The sequence below is a fragment of the Clarias gariepinus genome, chromosome 10 (assembly GCF_024256425.1).
Source record: "Clarias gariepinus isolate MV-2021 ecotype Netherlands chromosome 10, CGAR_prim_01v2, whole genome shotgun sequence".
Taxonomy (NCBI): domain Eukaryota; kingdom Metazoa; phylum Chordata; class Actinopteri; order Siluriformes; family Clariidae; genus Clarias; species Clarias gariepinus.
In genome coordinates this window covers 21,118,113-21,134,597 of record NC_071109.1, presented here as the reverse complement: position 1 = coordinate 21,134,597, position 16,485 = coordinate 21,118,113, and the positions used below count along the sequence as shown (strand labels likewise).

The 16,485-nt window shown below is 37.6% G+C and overlaps 1 protein-coding gene across 2 annotated transcripts in view; it reads right to left on the bottom strand.

Moving 5' to 3' along the window:
* pigg (phosphatidylinositol glycan anchor biosynthesis class G) overlaps nucleotides 1–16,485 on the bottom strand; it is a 145,996-nt gene that overhangs the window by 6,142 nt on the left and 123,369 nt on the right. For both annotated transcript variants that reach the window (XM_053506373.1, XM_053506374.1), the window contains exons 11-12: nucleotides 6,179–6,497; nucleotides 4,659–4,822 (exon numbers count right to left, since the gene is read on the bottom strand). In XM_053506373.1, the coding sequence (XP_053362348.1) occupies nucleotides 4,659–4,822; nucleotides 6,179–6,497 (483 nt within the window). The remainder of the gene's footprint in view (nucleotides 1–4,658; nucleotides 4,823–6,178; nucleotides 6,498–16,485) is intronic.

Below are 16,485 nucleotides of genomic sequence, written 5' to 3'. Positions count from 1 at the left end.
TTTTTAATCACAGCACATCCTTCTGCCTCTCTTTAAGCAGGCAGTGAAAACTTTACTCTCAAATCTAGGGTGGATTGTCCTTAGGGATTCGGGGAAATAAATCAAAAGGTACTTCCAACATTTAGATTTTATGTGGCTATACGTTAATGAGGATTCTAATATAGAAAGCATAAAGTTCTTTACACATGGGGAATGTGTGTATGTACTGTATGTGTGTGTCTTTGGGGTTACATTAACCAGTTGCAACAAGGGCAGTGGAAATAGTAGTTGCAAAATATTTCTAAATAACTAAATAAAGTCAGGTGTACAGTCAAGAATATGACTGACTATACTGGTGTATAAAAAAAAAAAACTATAGACTATACTGTAAGGGTATCAAAACTTTCTTTATAATGCACTATTAAAGTACTTTGGAGAAACTGTACGAGATCCCATTCGGGTAGTGTAGAGTCAGATCAGCAGTGTATGCCAGCTCCAAGAGGCTGATCCAGACTCATTCTCAGACACTTCTAAGGCTGGAGTTGACAAGGGGAAGAAAATCTCCCAGACACAGTTGTAGACATTGTATTCTCCATTCATCATTAAGCTTTAAACAGCTTCCACAATGTCCTGTATACGCCGAGCTTCAGAAGCAATGATTTCAGCTGAGCTGCCAACTTGTTCCCATGAATGACTTTAAAGAACTGTACAACCTTAAATAGTGTAATATAAAAGACAAATGTATTCATTTGCACATTTAATGCAGAAATTACATTTAATTTTGTCATTAACAGGGTAGTCTAAAACACATTATACAACAGCTAGTTCCGACCCAGCAATCTATCTGATTGGACAAGAGGCATTCCACAAATGGTAATAATACACTGTAGCATTACTGGGACGTTTAACTATATGTATTACTCCCCGAGCCCCTGATGTTCTACTATCGTTAATTATACTAACTGTCAGTCACAGCTTGGGGGAGAGTAGGTCTGTACGGGTCTGCCACACTGAAGAGAGAGCAGCTGCCTGCTGAAAACCTACTCTATTGTTAAAGTTATGTCACATTAAAAAGACACTTTAATTCCTTAATAATTGCTTCTAAATCACTCTGGATCACATATGACCCATCAGTGTTCTTTTATTTACAGATGCACAGCTAACTGCTGTAGCTCTTAACCCAGGGCTGAATTCTGAACCGCTCTTCAACCCCTGATCAAGGACACTACTTAGTGCATGTAAAACAGTGGATTATACATCCTACTGTACATAGTGCATTTACCGCTTTATGAGATTAAACCTGGAGCACGAAGCTGATATTCTCAAGGGTAATAAGTGGAAAAAGAAAAACCTATAAAATTTACAGGTTAATAAGAATTTATTCTCCTTAACTATTACCAGTAAGAATTTAAAACTACTGTACTGTGTTTTATCCCCATTATAGGGATACATTAACATTTGGTTACTAACTGTCAGTCGCCAGCTCCACCAGGTGTGGTTTGTTAATTCTGCTATTTGTGGAAGATATTTGATCGCAGACAAAACAAACCGGTTAAGTTAAGGAAAAGAAACAAGATCTATTGAAAACAAATGGTGTTTTCTCTGTATAAAAGCAATATAACACTTAAGGTTACTGTACTGCTGGATATAACACAGCTGTGCCAGATCCATCCGTACAGTACTCCCTCTCATGTGGATTTTTCTATATTAAAGAATTTGTAGCTTGTACAGTACATACTGTAGTATAGGAACATACAGTATAGAACAGTGTAACAACATAAGAACAGTGACATTCTACAATACAACTTTTTGAACAGCTGGTTGACTAGCAAAAATGAGTAATTATGCAACTCTAGTGTGTGTGTGTGTGATGAGAACATCAAAATGCACACTTTTTATTTGTGGATTTTACTGATATGTTAACAATAAGCTGACCAGTCATGGTTTTAATGATGGTTGAACCAAAGGATAGACAATATATCTACTAACTTTAAAAGGTTACGGGAGGAAAGCACTTTTAGGCAATGGAGCACAACTTAATAACGTGTCCGTCTTACATCAAAACTTTTTCAAATGCATCATAAAATTTTTATACAAATCTCCAGTCATATAGCAGAACATTTTGAGCATTTTGACTCCACATCCTTATTCATAGACATTTCTTTTTACATCAGTGTGAAGCTGTTCATTCCAATGGTATGAGAGATGAGATTATTGGCTTGTGAATTTCAATTTAGTACTGTGATACTCATTCATCATTACTCATTATCCACTTCGCGAACTATCTGTCAAAGTAATGACATTTCCAACACCAGCAATGAAGCTACAAATAATACTGCTGCTTTTCATCTTCTGCTAACCGTCATGAAAAATAATGTCTCCACTATGATTGATTCGTATCACATAATAAGGAAAATCTACGATTAAATACCAGTAATGCATGTAACAGCCAGAGAGGGAGAGGTATGTTTTAGTCATTTTAGTATGTTATGGATGGATGGATAGATAGATAAAAAGAAAGAAAGAAAGAAAGAAAGAAAGAAAGAAAGAAAGAAAAAAGGTAAAGGTTTTGTCTTACACGTGGGCCAGCTTGGTAGAATACTAAATAATCTTTAATAAGATTTACAGTTAAACATAATGTTCACCTGCATCATTAAATATTTATCAGTGGAGTCTTTGACAAATCCCAGAAGCTGTGCTTTTGTCCTTTGTAGAAAACATTTGTTACACAAAGAAAAAAATAACCTTGTAGGACAACATCTAGGCTCTATTATGCCATCAGATTAGAATATGTATAATGAATATGTTTGCATTAATGTGCTCAGTCCAACACATCATTGTTTCTATATGAACAAATACTTAAAAGGAAACATGAATAAGTCACTAATATTATGATATTTTTACTTCAATGGGAAATAAAATGATAGTTTTCAGTGATTTATAAATTATTAGCGCTTAACAAGTCACATTGTGTCTCATATTCTACCGTCAAAATCATTTTTGTCCAAATACATTTTTGCCCATGTATTTGGTAGCAAAAGGGTTGCACACCAAACTGAAATAGTAATTGTCTTATCTTTAAAAAAAAGGAAAAAATAAACACTGCAGGACTTTAAAGTAATATTTTTTAAACATTATTTTAAGGAATGAATATTGAAAAATATCTATATACTATAATATGGGGTATGTATTGTACTATTTGTGCCATAAGAAGTCATCTAAAAGCTCCGGGACCTACAGGTATAATATTGTGCTAATTTAACACTAATGAGATATGAACTTAGATGATTAATTCATGCTTGGTTTCTTTGCATAATGAGTGCATTTAATAATTTATCACAAGTAATATATTAATCAGTTTTACAAAACAAATGCCAATTATGAACCAATACAAATATTCATAAACAAAGTTTAATTCATAATGAATAAAAGAAAAAGAGGAAGATCAAAGAAATTCCTAAATTACCCCAATGTGTAAAGTGTTAATTGTTTTGTTTTTGCTAAAGTGTTACTGGTTTAGACTGTTTCTAGTTGTATAAGGTTAGAAGTAATCACCTCACATTCAAATTCATGGATATTCCCCTAAATTATTTTATTTAAACATTATTACTTATTGGTAAATGCCTGTAAATCCTTAATGTAAATTTGTAAATCATTTATCCTATGGGTTCTCAGTCAGATTGGGATCTGTGGTGTTTGGACACCAGGACTGCATTCTTAAAATTTTTCCCTGCTGGGCTTCATGTGTGGCAGGCTGTGGTGTACGAGATGTTCTGGTGCGTTTCTATCGTGGCTGGCATTGACTTTTTTTTTTTTACGATTTGTGCTACATTGGTTTTTCTGTGGAATCCAACAGCCTAGGTTGTCCATTATCCTGTTACCATTAACCTGTGTGTGTGTGTGTGTGTGTCTGTGTATGCATAAAAAAAACAACATATATATTTTTAAAAAATTTTAAATTTTAGGTATTTTTCCAAACATGCATTTGTGAGGTTAAACACTGATGTCAAACTTGCTCATCCATGTGCACAAAGCAAAGGGTGGGGCATCATCATAATAAATAGACTAAAGATGGATTAGGAAATGGATGTTATTCAAGTTCATATGCATTTAAATGCAGACAAGCTACACAAGCTAAGCGGCTAATTTCCTTATAAAACTAGCTAAACTGTACATGAGACTATATTTAAAGCAAAGGGTCATCACAGAAGTTATTGCCTACTGAATGTAGAACTTTTTTTAAAACACATCCTTGCTCTACAGGAGTTATTTGCATGTAAAGTAAAGTGTTACAGCTAACGCTAATATTTGCAGAGTGCAAACCTTTACAGTACATAAACATACTATCAATCCCAGGTGAACACAAGCCAAATTTATATGATAATCCCATATAATTAAAATACATTTTTATATCCCAAGTTTGTTATGTGCCAGAGGCAGATAATAATGACATTTATCCTTTTAGTATCACATTCACCTGCTTTTACTGCCAACAACCTTACTCTCAGGTCTGCTGATTAATTCCTGGATAAAATATAGTAGATGGATTTACCTACTACAATGATAAATTACACCCATATATATAATATATGCATGTATTACATGATTTATTTATTTATTTACACATTGTGTTTCTCTGTTTGTTTGCATGACCATAAATAAAAATAAGGCTGATGTACCTGTCTTTCTCTGAGCTGAGGTAACACACCAAATGGCAGGCCCAGAGCAGCGGACCTGCATAGGTGCTAAACGCTGTAAGGAAGACAGCCGGAGCCTCCACATAGCTCTCCAGTCCCACAAAGCCCACTGAGATATCCACCGTCGCTATGTTATTGGAGTTCCCCTGAAAAGACAGCAGAAGCAGATAAAGAAAAACAACACTGAACGCTATGATAAGCAGCAAGCAAGTAAATTAAGGGACAGCATGGGGAAAATGTGTCAAACCAACAAAACATGCATGATGTATGTACACGCCATGGGGAAGAGCTAATGTCCCTGAATCAAAGGGAATTTATCCCTTATTACATTCTCTGCAGGTATCTGGAAATTGATTAATTCATATACACTAACTGAGCTAAAGGCAATGCATTGATAGAATTATTAAACAGAAGCAAAACTAGTTTTTATTTGATATTTTCAGCGGTCTAGATGTACCACAGAGTGCCCATATCAAAGCAAAGAAGATGCCAAATGACATAGCGGTGCTCACAAGAGGGTTCATTTACAATACAAACACATCAACCAGATCAATGCACCTACAGTACAGTATGGATGTCCTTAACTATGTATCTTATTTAAGTGCAGAAAATAGCCCAATCTGTCAGGACAGGCTAATTTCATGTGCATGTCTGATAAACCAGAGAATTAAAAAGCCATCTTAAATGAGTGGAAAAAAAGACAACGAAAAGAAAGCGAAGAAAGGTTAAGAGGGACATGTCCTTTGAAACAGATAGTACAGAGCGTTGGCTCCTGGATCCAAATGTCATTTTTGCAAGTCTGTAATTTCATGCTTGGGCAGTTAAAATGATAACCAGGCAGGTCTGCCTTATTAATTTCTGTTAAAGAGTTCAACAGTGGAAGAAAAATATGAATAAGTAATTAGACACCTTCAAATAAAGAAACTACTTTATTTGACACATGTTTATCATACAGTGACATACTGTATATAGAAATGCAAAAAAGTATCTCATAAATCAGTGTATATGGGACTGTATACAGTTGGTGGTAGATGGGATTTTTTTAAATGCTGCAATCTGAATAAAAATATTTTGGTACACATACCTTTTAATAATAGCAGATGGCAGTTTATAAATAAGCTAAACTATTGCGTATGAACCCAATTTTGCTGACGCAGGCACTATAAAGAGATTCTGTAAAAAACATTTTTAATAAAAGGTGACCAGGTCTGTGGTTCCAATAAAAAAAAGTATTAAGGACTACCCCAGGTAAGAAGAAAATAGCTTTTCTCTATAATTTGCATTAATATTTCTAAATCAAACCAATACATATTCAGGACCACATCATTCAGCACGTTGTGTCCTATTCAGAGTGCAAATTGAATTTCTGCTGCAGAGAAGACGGCGCTTTGAAAGCCTGAGGCATGCAGCATCAAACATGATATTTAGAAAGGAAACAAGAGAGTGTATCTTTTTTCACATGCGCACACACATACCATAGACAGCATGTCCAGTGCTTTTACCTGGAAAAAGAAGAAGGCCTGTCCGAACCAGTAGTGCATAATGGTGGTCTGGGCGGCATCATAGTGCAGCCTCTTCCAGATGAACTGAGCCATAATGGTCTGAATGAGCAGGCAGCATGCCAGCGTGGGCAGATTATGAGCCCGGAACAGCAGTGCCACAAGCAGCACCATGCCACTGTACACCTCCCACAATCCCATACTCTTCAAACGTCTCCCGTCCGCCACTGATGACATCACTTGAGATCGTAGCAAGTCCTTCACGCCAGTAAAAAGAATCCCAAGGACGAAGACATAGACGAAGTGCGCCTCACCTGTTCCCCTAGAGGAAGCAATAAAGATTGTCAATTTTTTTGCATTCATGCAAGATTAGTTTTAAATAACACAGCAGGGTTTGACCGTAAGCTCAGGTCATTGTCTATGTGGAGATGTACATCTTGTTGATCTTGTTGTGTTTATGTGAGTTTCTACTGGGGTCTCTGGTTTCCTCCCACCTCCTGAATCATGCCAATAGGTGGATTTGTGACTTCAAAATTCCCCAGGGGTGAATGAGCATATAAACGTGTGCACATGATGACTTGCAATCGACTGGTGAAACTCAGACGAATGTAATATATGCTATGGAACTCTAAATGTTTGTTATAAAACCACTGTCTTAAAATTTGTATCATACTGTAGCTTTTAAGCTTGTAGTTTATAGTATGGCTTAAGGTGAAAATTGTAGCAGCTTAAATAATTCACCTTTTAGAATTCATAATTCCAAATGGTTTGAAATGTGTTTAGAAAATATGTCTACACAACAATTCAACTCTCTGAATTAAATCGATTCTTACATTTTCCCCAACATGTCCAGGAGGACAAACACCTACGCAGTTTAAAACGCACACACACACACACACGCACGCACGCACGCACGCACGCACACACACACACACACGCACACACACACACAAACGTACACACAAACTTCAGAGATCAATATTGACAGAACCCTGTTGTTTGAAGGTTTGTCTGGACCGACCTGCTGGAGTTCGGCGGATCAATAGCACTGAAGATACATCCACTAATGTAGAAACCTGAACAGCCTAGACGTATTGCGCTGTACACTTACTGACCAGCTGAGTAAATCTCAGGACACCAATGAAAACACCTACATTTAACAGTGTATTAACATCATAGCTCTAAACACACCATCTCCTGTGGAAAACACAGGCATGTGGAGTTCCATGTCTTTATCTCAGTGCAGAGAACTATAGCAGTATGAAATACAGTATACAGTATCTGTAGTGTGGAGAAGCAGGTAATTTGCTTAGCTCCAACCAAATGCCTCAAACACAGCTAATGATGCTTTTCAGAACAGTAACTAATATAGTACATGCCTTAAGTGTTCTGCATCTAAATCTCAATGATTTTCATCCCAAATAGCAGAGCATAAGGACAACATACAGTGAATTATGCAGTAGTGAGAAGTCTCTCTTTCTCTGTTTCAGCAGTTGAGATGCTATTAGCAAGCATGGCAATACAGCACGTTATCATGACGACAGAGCCCTGGCAACAGCTTGGTATTAGGCAGGTACATGCAAGAGCAAATGGAGTCAGGAAACACAATCACGAGTATAGATATTAGAGGAAATGACTGAAAAACAAGGTGTGGGTTAAAAAAATTGGTCAAAATCATGAGTGCATGTGAGAACTATGTACTGTATGTAAAATATTTTAAAATATATTTAATAGTCATCTAACCTATAGTCATACACAGTGGGGTCAATAAGTATTTGATCACCCTGTAATTTTGCAAGTTCTCTAACTTATAAATCATGGTGGGGTCTACACTTTTCAGCATAGGTGCATTTCCACTGTGAGAGACAGAATCTAATAAGAAAAATCCGGGAATCACATTGTATGATTTTTTAACAATTTATTTGTGAATTACTGAGTCAAATAAGTATTTGATCACTTGCTTATTTTGCTTTTAAATAGTCAATATGCTTCTTACAGAGCCACTCCTTGGTTTTCCTGGCTGTGTGCTTTGGATCATTGTCATGTTGGAAGACCCAGCCATGACCCATCTTTAATGCTCTGACTGAGGTTTTTGCCCAATATGTCACAATACATGGCCCCGTTCATCCTCTCCTTAATACAGTGCAGTCGTCCTGTTCCCTGCACAGAAAAACACCCCCAGAGCATGATGCTTCCAGCCCCATGCTTTACTGTAGGTACAGTATGGTATCATTGGGATGATATGCATCATTCTTCTTCCTCCAAAAACGGCGAATGGACTTAAGACCAAAAAGTTCTACTTTGGACAGGACTTTCTCCCATGACTCCTCTGGATCATCCAGATGGTCCCTGGCAAACTTCAGACGTGCCTGGACATGGGCTGACTTAAACAGGGGAACCTTCCGTGCAATGCAAGATTTTAAACCATGACATCTTAGTGTATTACTGATAGTAGCCTTGGAAACGATGGTCCCAGCTCTGTTCACGGCATTGCCCAGCTCCTCCCGCGTAATTCTGGGCTGATTCTTCACCGTTCTTAGCATCATCACCATGTATCTACTTAGACTTTGGCTGATTGTGGGGTGCACAGGGGTCTTTATGACAGCTAACGACCTTAAACAGGTGCTACAGTACTAATTTAGAAGCATGAGCAGAGAGTAGCTGGACTATTTAAAAGCAAAATAATAGGTCTTTGAGGGTCAGAAATCTGCCTGATAAGCAAGTGATCAAATACTTATTTTACACAGGCAATAATGTTGGGTGAGGAGGCCCAGGACGCTGTTTCAATTTATTCCAAATGTGTTCAGTGGGGTTAAGGTCAGGACTCTCTGTGCAGACCGCTTGAGTTTTTTGATTCCAACCATAGCAAACCATGTTGTAATATACTCATGGGCAAAGGAAACAATGCGACATTGGAGGAATATAAAAAAAGTGTTTGCCCTGCCACATTAAAAACACAGCTAAGGAGAAATTTTATGCTTCATCACTTTATCGTGGATAACCTAACCCATCTAATTAAGAGGTGCTGTGCACATGCATGAAATTTGCCATGTAATTGTGTCTAGCGGATATGTCTTGGAATGAAAAACATTCTGTGCATTTTGTCTTCACACCATCATGCTGTGCTTAGACCAAATTAGCAGAAAGAAAGCTAGACCATTGGGATGCCTCAACTTGGAGCAATGCCAGTAGACGTCAGCAGACGGTTTGGAGTTTGCCAGGAATACCATTTTCAGGCTGGTGAACAGATTCTGAACAACTGCTGATCACCCTAGTACCGGAAGTCTAAGAGTGACAATGCCAGGACAACACAGACCATAGCATCTGATAGCATGAAAATCCTGCTTGATGACAGATAAGAATTCCGCCTGTGTTGTCAAGCTCCGATCGATAACAGAGACTCGTTCATACAATACTGACTTTTTAAATGTGCCAACTTTATGCTGTCAAACTCCATGAGAATTCTCATGATCTCTGAAGCTGCACAGTTTGAATTTCTGGTGCTGATGGACACAGATTTTTGTATAAAAAAAATATATATATATATTTTTTTTTGTATAAAAAAAAACTTCAAACAGTATGTGTAATGTTTCATCCTATACAACCTTGTGGCAACAGTTAAGGGGCAGCCTACATGATGATCAACTGTCCACAAGCTTTTGGTCATATAGGGTTTTAAAGCTTTGAGGTGTGTTTTCAAAGATTTGTAATTCTATATTCATGCTACTGTAGGTAGTACTGTAGTCTTACTTTAAATTACTTTTTATCTACAATTATTTCCATTTATTGTTTGATGTACCCACACTCTATGAATTCCCAATAAATGTACATAGAGATACTACAAAGACCAAATGAAACTTGGAAGAAAATAGCAGAGATAATTGGTGACTCTGGAGAGCAAGTACATTGTGCCTGCTGTAACAAGCAAATCAAGTAACCAATTTTCACATTTATTAGTGCATTCTGTAACTTGTGCTTGCTATTTCTCATTGTAAATAAAATGCTTCAACAAAAGATGGTGCATCCCGACAAAAACAACAGTAATTGTCACACGAACAAGCGACAAATTACTAGTGACACCTGCTAGAGAAAAATGGGGGAAAAACCCATATATTCTCCACAAACTACTGATAGAACATATTAAATAAAAATGAATAAAAGAATCATTATGACAAACATAGTAGGATAATCTAAACATTTAATAACTCCTCAACATGTCTCTTTTTTTTATTATTTAAAACAATTACTGTAAATATGGACACTGAACCACTCAGAGACTCCAAACTAATACAATCCTAACCTACACTACCTTGCATTTTATTTAGGATAGAAAGCAGCTATTAAATATGTTTTTTTTTTTTTTTTTATAAATGAGCTTTAATATACACAGCAGTGAAGGAAGCGCCTGATATGCCAGACACACTGAGGACACTAAAAGGTCCGGCATTGAGACCAGAAGCGTGTCTGGTTAGTGTGCATCATGCTGTGGAGTGGGAAAAGAGAGAAGGTAAAGAAAGCTGGAGCTCGCCAACACAGGGAGGAAAGCAGATGTTCCGTCATGTTTTATTAATCTGCTCTCTGTGCAACTTACTCCCACAGAGACAGAGAGAGAGAAACAAACAATACAATATGGAAAAAAAGCTCATTTAGAAAAAAAGAGAAAAGGATTGTGACACTGTGGCAGCAGGCACCTGTTGCTTGTACTGTATAAGTGGGTGATTTCAAAATGTAGGCAGCTGTGCACCCAACAATACTCTCTAATTGGTTTAGTTTGGACAGGTGCAACCTCATCCTCATCCTCAGGTCCAGCCAGGGCCAGGGCCACTCTTAGGGTATAAATTGTAACAACAATTTTATTCTCACCATCTATACTTATATGGAGGCTTTCTTCAAAGTTGAAAGCACTCAGTTGTATACAGTAGGATGTCTTAGTTGCTGTAGTTTGAACAGTATCAGCGAGAATGAAAGGAAAGAAAGCATTTCACTACATTTCGTACTGTGTATGACTGTGTATGTGACAAATAAAATTTGAATTAGAATTTGAAAGATGTTCAAGACAGTGGTGAGACCAGCGATGCTCTAAGGCTTAGAGACAGTGGCACTGAAAGAAAGACAGGAGGCAGAGCTAGAGGTAGCAGAGCTGAAGATGTTGAGGTTCCCTTTGGGAGTGACAAGGATGGATAGAAACGAGAATAGGTTCATCAGAGGGACAACCCATGTTATATGTTTTGGAGATAAAGACAAAGAGGCCAGATTGAGGTGGTTTGGACATGTTCAGAGGAGAGATTGTGAATATATCAGTAGAAGGATGCTGAGGTTGGAACTGCCAGGCAGAAGGTCTAGAGGAAGACTAAAGAGGAGATTTATGGATATAATAAGAGAGGACATGAGGTTAGTTGGTGTGAGAAAAGAGGATGCAGAGGATAGGGTTAGATGGAGGCAGATGATTCGCTGTGGCGAACCCTGAAAGGGAACAGCCGAAAGACAAAGCAAAAGCAGTTGCTGTAGCTTGAAGTTTTCTTTTCCGTGGAACTAACGGTCCTAACAGACAATAAGCACAAGATAATCTCCATGAAGACATTGTTTGCCCAGGCTGATGTGAAAAAATAATGAGTGGCTTGCACAAATATCTCAAAAAATTCCCAAGCCGCTTTCCAAAATCTGCTAAGTGTGTAAAGCGGGGGCATTGCGAGACATCAAGTCCTTGTGGACTATGGGCCCTTGTTACTCAAATCTCACATTTATCTATTTGTCTTAATTGTACAGGGATGTTGCATGTATAAAACTTGTTATACAAACTGAAAAAAAAAAAACTTTTCCATTATTATCAATCTTAATTAAGCCATTGCCAAATATAAGAGCAAATTTAAGATTTGAAAAAATGTAATGTTTCAACATGGGATGTACAACAAACACATATGGGTGTGATGGTCAGGACATTATAATTTTGGCCATATAGCGTACATCATCATCAACAACACCAAGAGAATATTTTACCCATAAGCTCTATATACAACCAGTATCTTCTGTATGGGTTAATACTGCATTCCTACTAAATTAATCTTCAGTTCCTTGTTTAAAAAACCTGCCATGCTTCTCCTTCTCTCTGGAGTAAACTGTCGCTTCACACTTTGGCATAGAGAACGATTTCCAGCACATCTGTTAGTCAAATCTGAGACCTCACATGGTACTGAAAATGCCATCCTACTGGAATTGATCGTGCCATAGGAGGAATACTTAGAAGGGGCTTATAAGTGACAGAAATCACGGTATGATTAGAGGATCCGTGAGTGTCTCAGAAAAAAAAAAGAAAAACTGGAAAGATAAATGTATGCATACAGATGTCGGTTGTAGTGATTTGTTTGGTCAGTTGGTCCCTGTCCAAAATCTATTGCATTGCTCTGCATCACAGAAGAGAAGAGTAGGAAAGTGAACTGGCCTCTGTGGCAGCAGAGAAAATTTGAAGACAGCTTGAAAATGAAAAGAGTAAGTCCATGGGGAGCTGCAGCATTATGCCACTTGAACATGTGAACTTCTCTGATTAAACAGGGCTTGGTCACCTTGAGGGCCGTGAATGATTTTGCTTATTGTGATTCCTGATCTTGATCCCAGATCGCAGCCTAAATCATCCTAACAAGTCTTGAGCTTGGAGCTTTTGCAGTTTTTGCAACTCACGCTCTTCTGCTGTGGCTTGTCTCATACGGATACCCTAAAGCTTTTCTTAGATACCCAACCTTTGGTGGAAACTCTAGTATCTAAGAAGTGCTGCGGTAATCACAAAGACTATGATCCTCATTCTGAGGATACATTCGACACCCATAGTAACATTTGATTTTATAGATGAATTATGGAAGAATAATAATGTACATATCTGGTTTTAGGGACCCTTTCATCTATTTTTATTATTTTGTCTAGGGAGCTGTTCCTTGCCATCTCCAGTTTGCTCGTTATGGATCTGTCTGCATTCACAGAGCCAAGCTCATGACTACAGTCCCAACCCCAAAATATTCTCTACTGATAGATTTTTAATAAAAGCATCCCTTTTTTCTATCCTATTCCATTAGTTTAAAAATGCTTCTTGCAACAATAAATTGCGGTCAGCTTTACCAATTTGTTTATCTACTGATATATCTTTTGAAGTTAAACTGGCAGCACACCCCACCGAGCCTACGTTATTAAGTAGAACATATCTCGGTTTTCCCCAGGCTCTGCTCGAGTGGATCAATTCAAACGTTTCCCTACCATGTCTGGCCTATTCTCTCAAAGTTGTGAGAGGGCACAGCCTGCGGGAACTGGGAGCACAGAAATGCCACTGTGCCATTTAGAGAGGCCATGAGAATGCAGTGGCAGCATGCCAAACATCTCCACTCATTACCAACAGAATGTAGAAGAAGAGCTCAAAGCAAGCACGTTGGACAGAAGAAGTGTCCTTTGTGTGTGTGTGTGTGTGTGTGTGTGTGGAAGGGGGCACTGCACCATTACTATAATACATTTCAAACTTTTCAGAGCACTAGTTGCAGCACAAGAGAAAAGTCTGACAGCAGTTGTCTGAATTGGTATCAACATTATCCTAGCTTGTAGCTTTAAGAACTAAGTGTTTAGAGGCTTATTTTCTTTTAGCCGTGGTCGGTGGTTGAATTGGATTAAAGTGGAAGAAAGATCTGCAAAAAGAGCTGCCCTTGTTTTCTTCCAGGCAAGCTGAACTACTGCTGAATCAGTAAGCCGCTGCTTGCAGATCACAATACAGCAAAACCTTTGTCTGCACCCTGCATGCTACTAAAGGACGAGAAGGCTGTGTACTTTAACACGAATAATCAAACGGAAATAGCGGTGACCATGGACCATTGGGATGACAAGACATTGCTTGCAAATGCACTCTTCAAAAAAATAACATCATGAGGACACGATGAAATGTCTGGTACTGTTGCAGAGCTTTAATTCATGAAGATGACAGATTTCACTATGTCATTCATCAGCATGCTTTTCCACTGATTAATTCAGTCTGATGGATCTCGAGTGTTGCTTTCCATGCAGCTTTGTGTATTTCTGTCTACTGTAGGTGTGTGAAACCTGCTAAAATAATGATAATGGCAAGGTGTCAGCGATGTGAGTGAGAGAGGCGGGTTGCCAGGTATTGAGTCAGATATCAAAATGTCACAGTCTAAAAATGTATTGCAGGACTGCAGGGGGAAAAAAAACATTTCCTTCATGGTAAATTCATACATAAAGTGTAATCACAGAAAAAAATAGACCCGTATGTTGGTGTGGGATTGTACACTATTGTAGCAGGATTCAGTGTACCGCATAAGTGCATTTTAAACAACTCGAAAAACGCTATATTTTTGTTTATAAAGAACACAACCAGGAGGAGACATGACCAGAGTTGGGTATAAGGCAGTAATGAAACCCGTTACATTTTAAATGCATGTAATTTGATTACGGTTACCAGTGTCAATAACATTACGTTACTAGCATTACAAATGTAGTTTTAAAGATTTATTAAAATCCATTTCAAAATCACGTTTTGCACAGCAGTATTAGTTGACAAGCATGCGCTTTAATCAATCGTCGAAGAGCTTCGTAGTTGTACATTTGATGTTGCAACAGGTTTACTCTTTTTGCATGGGCGGCACCACAGACCCATATACACGATGGGAGGTCTTATGGGAAAAGGGGTGATTTTATTTATTTTTTTAAAAACGGGGAAGGAGAACGATTAACAGAAGGAAAAAGGAGAAAAAAGCTGAGGATTTTTAACGTGGAAAAAGCAAATGATCCGTTAACATTAATTATCGCCAGCTGACCCGACCTGATGGCCTTGCCCCTTCACACACCTGCGAGGGGGGATTTGAGTAGGTAGCCTACGGAGTGAGTGAAAAGCGACAACAGGTTGAGGCGCACACCCATCAGAGGTGCACGCTGTGACAAACGTTTTTAAAGCAACTTGAAAGTAACGTAATTACTAATCTGATTACTTTTTACATGTAATAATCAGTAATGAAATCAAATTACAATTTTGAAAACATCTTTGAAACTGGCAGATGTGAGGTGGATATTAAGTTTAGAGCTGTATAAGATAATTAAATGATGCATAGATTTGAGAAGTATAATAGTAGGGCTGCAACAATAAATCGATAAAATCGATTAAAATGGATTACTAAAAGCGTTGGCAATGAATTTCATAATCGCTTCGTTGTGTCGCGCGACGCGGAGACTTTAAATTTTAGACGTTAAAAATACATTTCCTCTCTCTGCTCAAGGTTTAGCCTATTCTTTGTCTGCTGTGTGTGTGAGTGTGTGTGTGCGCGCGTCATTGGACACCGTGCCTCACATACACAGACCCCTCCTACTTTCGCCTTCACACACACACTTCTCTCTGCTCTATAGAAACACTGCTCTGTCGCGATTCTTTTTTAAAGGTAAAGTACAGGTTAATTTTTTTGTTTTGTTTTACTTTGCAGCAGTGATTGTTTTTTTTTTTTATTTAAATTAAATTTGGTTTTCAAGTGTTTTGGAATACGAGCCCCTCCCGGAATGAATTATGCTCGTAATCCAAGGTTCCACTATATTACATATTTGGCAGATGTAAAGCATTCATGTCTATGTTTTTTGTGTTAGTCCATTTTTATTTTATTTTATTTTTATTATAACAGCTCAAGAAGCAACATGTTTGTGCACTTTCTTAAGATTTTAGTTTTGTTTTTGAATAAAGGGTTGGAAATTAGTGCTTTTCTTTTCTTCCTTTTCTTAAACCTGATTAATCAAAGAAAAATAATCGACAGATTAATAAATTATTAAAATAATTGTAGTTGCAGCCCTATACAACAGCGTAACAATTTTACAAAGAAAATAGTCACACATACAGTACTATTCCATTTACTTCAATATAATCACAAATAATGTCAGGAGCTCTGATGCACACCATTATTAAGGTCTGAACTTCACAGAAAGATTGCTGACAGTGCTGGTTTTCCTTTATAAAAGAGAAAAAGAAAAAGCTTTAAAGGCCATTATTTATGTGAAGTTACAAAGTAATGTGGTGCAATTAAGTGCAGTAAGTGTGTTGGTGTGTGTGTGTGTGTGTGTGTGTGTGTGTCATTAACAAACAGAACAAAAAGTGGTAGAGCCTCATATGGCAATTACTGACCAGATCAGCTCTCCATAACCCAATTAGCTTTTTTTTTTTTAAAAAAACAAAAAAATAAAAATAAAAAACACTGACCCCATGTGCACTACTTCCTGCATTTTTCATAAAATTTCAAATAGTTTTTATCTTTGTGGGAAAACTGCACTGTACACATTCAAAAAAG